General features: G+C 44.7%; 1 protein-coding gene across 4 annotated transcripts in view; it reads left to right on the top strand.

Moving 5' to 3' along the window:
• Positions 1 to 9,452, top strand: part of LOC142465844 (regulator of G-protein signaling 12-like) — a 107,004-nt gene extending 97,552 nt beyond the window's left edge. For all 4 annotated transcript variants that reach the window (XM_075570224.1, XM_075570195.1, XM_075570206.1 and 1 more), the window contains one exon: positions 8,355 to 9,452. In XM_075570224.1, the coding sequence (XP_075426339.1) occupies positions 8,355 to 8,716 (362 nt within the window). In that variant the 3' untranslated portion in view covers positions 8,717 to 9,452. The remainder of the gene's footprint in view (positions 1 to 8,354) is intronic.
• Positions 9,453 to 9,696: the final 244 nt, after the last annotated feature.

Genomic DNA, 9,696 nt, shown 5'->3' with positions numbered 1-9,696 from the left:
CCATAATAATAACAATAAAATAAATATCCTCCAATAACCAGAACATTACAGAACTTAGTGGCCAACCTATCCCTATTTATTGAAGAGACTCCTCGCCCCCAGACACCCCTGCAATACACTGGGCCATTTTCTGCTAATTCGTGTCTAAAGCAAAGTAAATGTAAGGACAGTGTCAGGCTCTCCCTTTTTCTCAAAGAAAGTAACTGATTATAACCGAAAATGTTTTCTACTTTCTCCTTACGAGTGCACGAAGCTCGTGGCCAAATAGCAACATAAGGTGCAAACAATGGGGATAAGCGCAACAGATAAATGATAACCTACTGTAGGACAATGGGAGACCCTGCCCAGAAGAGCTTACAATGTCGGCCAGTATGGGTAACTGTACCATTTATGCCACGAAGTCCTACATAAGTATGTCAGCGGTACTAAGTTTTGCAATATATAGAAGAGAGTACACTGCCACTTACTAGATGCAGCCACAAAGAAGTGCAAGCTGTGGGACAACAGGACGTCTTGTTACCCTATGTAACACTACCAGTATAAGCCCACGTCCATAGTAAAAGCGATGGTGCGAGCGCCAAAAAGAAAATGCCGGAAGGCAATGACCATGGCCATAGAGCGTGCATGCACAAGAGCGATAGGGCGTACAATACTTTGCGAGACACCATTTTTATTTATGTCGCCGCACGCCGGCCGGGTCACGTGCGCGGTTCAGCACGCCCTCGCCATGGATTGCTTCTAGTACAGGCGCGCGTGACGTCATGCGCTCCTGTTCTATATTCGAGGCCTAAGAGTTCTTAAGTATCCCCTACTAATACTTCGTTGCCCTGGAACACCTGTCGCCTGCATTATTATGCAAATGCGGGGTCTCTTAGTGCCCAAAAAAGTATTAGGACTAGATAGTGATTACTTTAGAGTTGAAGACCCAGTACCATTCCTGCTATTCTTCTGGGACAATGCACATGGGTAGTTTAGTGGAGATAGTGGCCACTGCATAGAAACACAAGCTGTTCTCAAGTGTCGGGAATCCTGTCCTACGTTTTCTCCCTGTACCCACAGTAGATATAAAATGACCTATTCATGCAGTGATAGCCTTACATTTGGATGTTGCATTTAAAAGCCTGAACTTACTGGCGAGAAGCTGTAGCTGGGATAAGTACTTACGTTTGGCCTTGAATGCAGAAATCTATGTACTCCATTCCAGCCTCAACCACTAACACTCCATATGATTTTGGGCCAAGTCCAATTCGTGTGACTTGCCAGGATATATGAAAACAATCTGCATATTTATCTCAATATAACATATAAGAAAAGCCCTCAGGATGACAAAAAGAAACTTAACAGGTCACTGACAATTGGTCATAGGAACGGCAAACAAAATTATGAATGAAAGTATAGACATGCTGGCACATCACTGTGAGAAAGGGTGTTTTAATAGATCAATGTTTTGGTTCCCAATACGGATCTTTCTCCTTTAACAAAAGCCTTAAAAGTTCTATTAAACCTTTTTTTTCTTCTCACAACGGGGCCAACACATCTTCATTTATTTTTTTTAAACTTTTGTATCTCAATGCATTTATGCTGGTAAAATTGTTGTAGGAACCATTATCTGGTTGTGTTATGTCTTCTGGAATGACTGATGCTTCCATGCACCCAGATTCGACCCTGACTAGATTATGAATGACTTTAAAATCTCCCAGCCCCTATAACAAACCAGCATGGGCTGAGGTTCCGGAACTCTACGCTAGAGCCACAAACAGAGATTCAGAGGCAGAGAAAAGCCGCCGTGTCTCTGGAGCGTTACATGAGCAAAAATGGTAAAGAATTTGAAAAACTGCCAAATGGTTTATCTGACAGTTTTTATTCCAATGAGAGGACGTGGTAATTAAGAAGATTATGAAAACATTTTGGAGGGGCATTGCAATGTATTTAAAGTACACCACGATCTAAGGGCCATTCTATAGCGTGTGAGGCTGTGCGCGCGAGCGTGCCTGTGCGAACGCGTGTGCACGTGCCGCACGCTTTTTGTGTGTATGCTGTGAGCGAGTGAGGTACTGTGTGTGTGTGTGTGTGTGTGTGTGTGTGTGTGTGTGTGTGTGTGTGTGTGTGTGTGTGTGTGTGTGTGTGTGTGTGTGTGTGTGTGTGTGTGTGTGTTAAATAAGTTTATAAATAAATACTTTAATAAATTGTTTATTACCATTGTACATACACACACACATACACACACACACACATACATTTCAGCGGCGGTAGCAGCGCACATTCTTTATTTTCTTCATCTTCCCCCCTGTCGGACGGTTTCACGCACACTGCCATGCGCAGCACCATTATAGAAAGGCTGACTAACCTCAGCCAACTAAAACTTCCGCGCACGCACGGCGTAGCAAGCGCACGCAGTACAGAACAGCCCTTACCCAGCAGGGTGTGATATAAAATAAAAAGACAGTCTTTGCAATATTTGTAATATTTAAGTAATAATCCCTGAAGAACAGGGCATTATTGGCCAGTAATGCCCTGTTCTGACGGGATTATTACTATTATAGGCTAAATGTAGGCTTATTTTTAATTTTTTTTACATTTTTCATTAAAAAAAGATACATTTTTGTAGTCATTGATTTGTATCAGTGTATATACCTGTGTAGGAAAAAGAAGTAAAGAAGATGATGAGAGGGCTGAGGCGCAGGAGAGAGAGAGAAGTAGGGGGGGGGAAGAGGTGTAGGGGGGGGGGAAGAGGTGTAGGGGGGGGGGAAGAGGTGTAGGGGGGTGGGGAAGAGGTGTAGGGGGGGGGGGAAAGGTGTAGGGGGGGAAGAGGTGTAGGGGGGGGAAAGAGGTGTAGGGGGGGAAAGAGGTGTAGGGGGGGGAAAGAGGTGTAGGGGGGGGGAAAGAGGTGTAGGGGGGGGGAAAGAGGTGTAGGGGGGGGGGAGAGGTGTAGGGGGGGGAAGAGGTGTAGGGGGGGGGAAGAGGTGTGGGGGGGGGAAGAGGTGTGGGGGGGGGAAGAGGTGTAGGGGGGGGGAAAGAGGTGTAGGGGGGGGGAAGAGGTGTAGGGGGGGGGAAGAGGTGTAGGGGGGGGAGAGGTGTAGGGGGGGAAAGAGGTGTAGGGGGGGGAAAGAGGTGTAGGGGGGGGAAAGAGGTGTAGGGGGGGGGGGGAAAGGTGTAGGGGGGGAAGAGGTGTAGGGGGGGGAAAGAGGTGTAGGGGGGGAAAGAGGTGTAGGGGGGGGAAAGAGGTGTAGGGGGGGGAAAGAGGTGTAGGGGGGGGAAAGAGGTGTAGGGGGGGGAAAGAGGTGTAGGGGGGGGAAAGAGGTGTAGGGGGGGGGGAGAGGTGTAGGGGGGGGAAGAGGTGTAGGGGGGGGGGGAGAGGTGTAGGGGGGGGGAAGAGGTGTGGGGGGGGGAAGAGGTGTGGGGGGGGGAAGAGGTGTAGGGGGGGGGAAAGAGGTGTAGGGGGGGGGGAAGAGGTGTAGGGGGGGGGAGAGGTGTAGGGGGGGAAAGAGGTGTAGGGGGGGGAAAGAGGTGTAGGGGGGGGAAAGAGGTGTAGGGGGGGGGAAAGAGGTGTGGGGGGGGAAAGAGGTGTGGGGGGGGAAAGAGGTGTAGGGGGGGGGGAAAGAGGTGTGGGGGGGGAAAGAGGTGTAGGGGGGGGGGAAAGAGGTGTGGGGGGGGAAAGAGGTGTAGGGGGGGAAAGAGGTGTAGGGGGGGGAAAGAGGTGTAGGGGGGGGAAAGAGGTGTAGGGGGGGAAAGAGGTGTAGGGGGGGAAAGAGGTGTAGGGGGGGAAGAGGTGTAGGGGGGAAGAGGTGTAGGGGGGGAAAGAGGTGTAGGGGGGGAAAGAGGTGTAGGGGAGGGAAAGAGGTGTAGGGGGGAAGGGGAAAGAGGTGTAGGGGGGAAGGGGAAAGAGGTGTGGGGGAAGGGGAAAGAGGTGTAGGGGAGGGAAAGAGGTGTAGGGGGGAGGGGAAAGAGGTGTAGGGGAGGGAAAGAGGTGTAGGGGGGAGGGGAAAGAGGTGTAGGGGGGAAAGAGGTTTCGGGGAGGAAAGAGGTGTAGGGGGCAAAGAGGTGTAGGGGGAGGGGAGAGAGGTGTATGGGGGGGAAAGAGGTGTAAGGGGGGGAAAGAGGTGTAAGGGGGGGAAAAGAGGTGTAGAGGGGGGAAAGAGGTGAAGGAGGGGGGAAGAGAGAAGTGAAGGAGGAGGGAAGAGAGAAGTGGGTGGGGGAGAGAGGTGAGGGGGGAAGAGAGGGGGAGAGACAGAGGTGAGGCGGGGGAGAGGGGGAGAGATGAGGGGGGAGATGTGAGGGGAGGAAAGAGGTGAGGTGGGGAGAGAGAAGTGATGGGGGAAGAGAGAGGTGAGGGGGGAGGGAGAGGAGGTGGGGAGATAGAGGTGAGGGAGAGAGACGTGAGGGGAGAAAAGGGGTGAGGGGGAGAATAGTTGGGAATGGAGGGGGAGGTGGGTGGAGGGGAGATGTGGGAGAGAAGTTGGGGGACTGTGATATTAACTACAACTCAAAAAAAAGAAATACAAATGACCTTACAGTAGCACAGGCAATAGATGTGGTGAGAAATATTACTTTGTGGCAAGCAACAAAATTACCAGTTGGGACACAGCAGCTTCTGACAGCATTAGCAGCTGTAAGAGAGAGGGGGAGAGAGGCTGCTTGTGCTGCCGAGTTCAGTGTGCTCAGTGAGGAGTGGAGGTGCTGCAGTTAAGTTTTAAACTTGCCAGTTTTTTCTCAGCGCGAGCCCCTGCATCTCCGCTTTGATGTGAGCTGGCAAGTTGTCAAAAAATTCTGGGCATTACTGAATGAATAATGCCCGGAATTCTGACCAATCAGAGAGCAGGGATTTCGGTAATGCCTGGAATTTTACTGCTTTAGCCTATAATCTCTTATATCACTGTCTTCTAGTAGAGGTAATAGAGGTCAGTACCGTAAAGGAATTGCAAAATATGATTGGTATAGTAACAAAGCCAGAGATTAAATGTGGGTCTGAGGCATCCCAGCAGGTAGAAAAATGGAAAGACTCTAGGTGGCCAATCAGCCTTCATCCATGTTTCTATATAAAGTACTTTGCTTGCTTTTGAATGAGCAAATTGGATATACGGAGTGCACATATAAAAATGGCCTGTAATAAGCTCTGCCAAGTCTGAGGTGTCTGGCTAAATAACCGCAGGAAAAGTAAGAAACTCTGTTAAGTTCTTAATACTTGATGTTGATGCATTTGTGTGTTAATGAGTGTTCTTTTGGAGGCTGTTATACAGACCACTTAAAGCAACAATTCTCCCTACACAGTGTTTGTTTTTTCATTTGTTTACACAATCGGCCGTAAGCTTCCCCCCCTCCCCCCTCCAAGAGCTGAATTATGCTATTTCAGATCTCCGAGGACCCCCATGTTCCTAATATGTTTACCTATTTATGCTGGTGTTTCTGATTACTAAAAGGAAGGAGATGCAAAGAATCGCTGCTGGGTCTGAGTGGCAGAGCAAAGTCAGCAAGATTTCTTGAAAATAAAATCTGAACTGAAATTCATTATATTAGTACAGTATATATATAATACATCTATATCACTTTATCTTATACATATAATGTGTATAAGGCCATCCTAAAATCTAAAAAAAGAGAGACAGAATCAGGTCTATGGGATTCCAACATGTACGGGAAAGGTAAGAATAAACTACAGCTAAATAAATCTATATACATTGGGGAAAACTTAAAATAAGGTTTGTATGAGAAATGCAATGTACGAGTTGATTTCTAACTGATAATTAGGATAATTATGCAATGAAGCGAAAGGATGGGGTTTAAAAAAAGTGACAAAAATCCTCCACCGCAAAGCATATAGCAAATGTAAATATACTGTATTCTCATTTGCATGTCTTAGGCAGGTCTGCAACCCCGCCTTTCACCATTATCACCCAGCACACAGCACTCACCATAACTTAACTCAGTATGGTAAACCCCATCCTTTCGCTTCATTGCATAGCCAGTTAACCAACCCCACACTCATGAGACCCATTAAGGTCGAAACAGCTGTCTGTGGGTGGGTTTTCTGGCTATGCATCTTAACCCTGGCTGTGCTCAAAGCTGTGACCATGCAGCAAGCTTAAGCCTATACGGAACCATGTATAAAATGGTTTTTGAAGCAAAAAGTGGCACTGTGTGCTCATTTGCATGTCATTTCCCAGAATCCCTTGCTGCAGTGGAAGTGCTGTGTGCTGGGTGATAATGGTGAAAGGCTGGGTTGCAGACCTGCCTAAGACATGCAGATGAGCATACAGTATATTTACATTTGCTATATGCTTTGCTGTGGAGGTTTTTTGTCACTTTTTTTACTCACCATAACTTAACTCAGTATATATATATATATATATATATACATATATATATATATAATCAAAGGCTCCTTACCAGGCAGACCAGAGAATCCAGGGAATCCAAAGCAGGCACAGCAAGGAAGAGACAGCACACTTGTTAGCAAAAAGAATTGTATTAGTGAAGCAGGCACAAAACACCAACGTTTCGGTCCTAAAAACAGGACCTTTATCAAGGGAGTGCTTGATAAAGGTCCTGTTTTTAGGACCGAAACGTTGGTGTTTTGTGCCTGCTTCACTAATACAATTCTTTTTGCTAACAAGTGTGCTGTCTCTTCCTTGCTGTGCCTGCTTTGGATTCCCTGGATTCTCTGGTCTGCCTGGTAAGGAGCCTTTGATTATATTCATTCATATGGGACTAAGCACCTGTCTTCATCTGTATTTGTGTGCCATCTGCTCTGTTACCTATATATATATATACATATATCTTTTGAATAAAATGGTCTTTTAGTTTAACTCTTTGGCCAAAGTGTTGCAGGCCCTTGAGCCCCTCCAAGGTTCAATATGAGCTTATACGGGTCCTGTATGTTTTGTATTTATATAGCGGTCATTAATGTACATAGCGCTTCACAGCAGTAATACATGTGACAATCATATAAATAACAAATACACCTCAACCCTCTTATAACGCGGTGCTTGGGTTCCAAAGAATCACATCGCGTTATAAGCGGATCGCGTTAGAAATAATGTACAATTGTATGCATTGTACAATAAAGTATTTAATATACCAATAACCGAGTTGTAAAGTATTCATAAATATGAAAATTGGGAGCCACGTTTGCATCGCGTTATAAGCGGATTCGCGTTGTAACGGATTGTGTTATAACGGGGTTGAGCTGTAATACAAATAACAGGTCATGGGAATAAGTGCTTCAGACATAAAAGTAACATTTAGGAAAAGGAGTCCCTGCTCCGAAGAGCTTACAATCTAATTGGTAGATAGGAAGAACGTACAGTGACAGTAGGAGGGCGTTCTGGTAAGTGCGTCTGCAGGGGGCCAAAGTTTATGTATGAGGTGTAAAGTATCAGCCATGGAGCTACTCATCTGCTTCCTTAAGCAAGTGTGTTATAAGGTGGATAGAGAGGATGCTTGTCGGATATTGAGGGGAAGGTACGTGTGTTCTATTTACAAAATGATGCAGAATATGCATTTATCAAAGATTGGTGCCTGGAAATTCATATCATTGAAATACTCTAATACTGACAATTAATTTAAAATAGAGAAGGTTAAGCAGCATGATAATATTATACTCAAGTAACAATGTTAATATGAAAGGGTGCAAAAAAAAGGACCCCCAAAGTCTTCAAAAATATATGTATATTTGGAAAAATAGTACGGGTCCCCAGCACTCCGAGAGAACACACGAAAACACAACATTTTTGTTGCTTATGTTAGATTTTATTAGAAATAAACTTGTGTATAAAACCTGTTACAATCTCTCTGCAGAATTCCAATCAATGCCTATGTACAGAACTGACAGCAGTTATAGTGCAATAAAAACCTAATGCTATCCAGAGACGGGGAACAAAATAAATAATACTTATTCACCGGTAAATCATGCATGGGGGCATTGCTGAGAGAGCATCTGCAAAGAGTCGATGTCAAGAAATGCAGGGTTACTGCACCCCTAATATTCCCTCGAGAGAGAGGAAAAAATACGCGTGTAGTGGTATATTCAAACCCCCCAAAAAGAGGGTTATTGGTGTCTAATAGCCAGGGGGGGGGGCAACGTTTTGGGGACTTATCCCTTCTTCTGGCCCATTCCTACACAAGGTAAATGTGGTTCTTCCCTCTCTCTCATTACCAACTACTTGCTATAATACAACTGATTATAGGTATCATCCTCTTCATATAGCTCTCTGCCAAGTCCCGTGTCTGTTCAGTTCAGGCCTGACCGCTTCATGTTTTCTCTGTGAGTGCTGGGGCCGTACTATTCTTTTTTGCCGGACAATGAATTGTTTACTTTGAATCTAAGAAGATCTGTTCCAATATTGTCTCATCCTCAGGTAGCCGCAGAAAGAAGAAACCATTGTCGCAGAGCACGGAGAGCTTCTCGGAACAAACTCCATCTAAATCCAAGGACAACAGGGCCCTAAAACTCGCTGACAACTCTAATCTGGCGGCTAATCCCCTCCCAAGTTGCACAATAATTGATGTTGACAGAATTAAGCAGGAAGGCAGAACAAAAGGCTCAAGAGGAGATGTGGAAGGGAACCTGAGTTTTGAAGGTTACATCTCAGAGCTGAGGTCATGTAAGGGCAGGATGCGGACAGGTGTGTATAGGACATCTGACCTCCCGTCAATGGTCACTGCAAAGAGTGAAAGAAGCAAAGACTCGGACAGTGCATGCAAAGCCACCTTTGTATAGAACAAAGCACGTCTGCAAGAACTGCTGTCATCAACTCTGCTGCATGTTTAATGTGCTTTTCTCAACCATGCTTTTTGGGCCACTTTAACACTGTAGGAGTGTATACAGGAAGACATTGGTGCATTACACATTCCTGTGACCATACACCATTCTGATTAGCAAACTAGATGTGGAATATAATATTCTGTAATGAAGGAATGCTAGCGAAAGGTATTTATTTTTTGCCAACTTTTTGCTTATTAATACAAATATCTCATGATCGATGTCGTGTTGAAGGAAAAGTGTTCATGAACAAGTGCTTAATTAACATGTATTAGGGGCTATTTATAAAAGTATTCCTGCTGCAAGACTGGGGCAATATTTGGATGAAAAAAAACTGCATAAAAAGACCAGAAAAAATTCCATAGAAATCAACGATTTGTTTTATACTGTATATCAGGACGGTTTTTGCATCACTAATGTGCCAGTTTTGCAGCAAAATTAGCATTTTTTTTTTATTTATACAGTAAATATTTATAGTGAAATCTCCGCTTTTAGCATCATTTTGAGTTTGTGTAAGGCACTTTCACGTCATCTGCTGAACATGTTTTTATTACTTTGAAATATGTCACCCAGTTTGAAAAAATTAAAAAAAGGTTGTATACTGAATTCTATATTTCAAATCATCACGCAATTCCCAGTCACATTTCACTGCAATACTGAAAACTATCATAGTAAATTACAGTACTTTAATCTAGTTGTGTGTCTGTGTAGTCTTTAGCACTTGGTTGTAATGCTATTATCTTATTAGTATGTATGTATGTCTTTATTTATATTGTGCATCCATGTACTGCGCTTTACAGCAGTAATACACGTGACATAATATTATAACACATCAAGGGAATAAGTACTTCAGCCATAAAACAATATAAGGAGTCCCTGCCCCGAAGAGCTTACAATTTAAGTGATTAGTGGGGAGAACGTGCAGTGGGGTGTTCTGG

This window comes from Ascaphus truei, chromosome 1 (genome assembly GCF_040206685.1).
Source record: "Ascaphus truei isolate aAscTru1 chromosome 1, aAscTru1.hap1, whole genome shotgun sequence".
Classification (NCBI taxonomy): Eukaryota; Metazoa; Chordata; class Amphibia; order Anura; family Ascaphidae; genus Ascaphus; species Ascaphus truei.
Note: the sequence above shows the minus strand (reverse complement) of the source record. Positions and strands in the feature narration are given on the sequence as shown.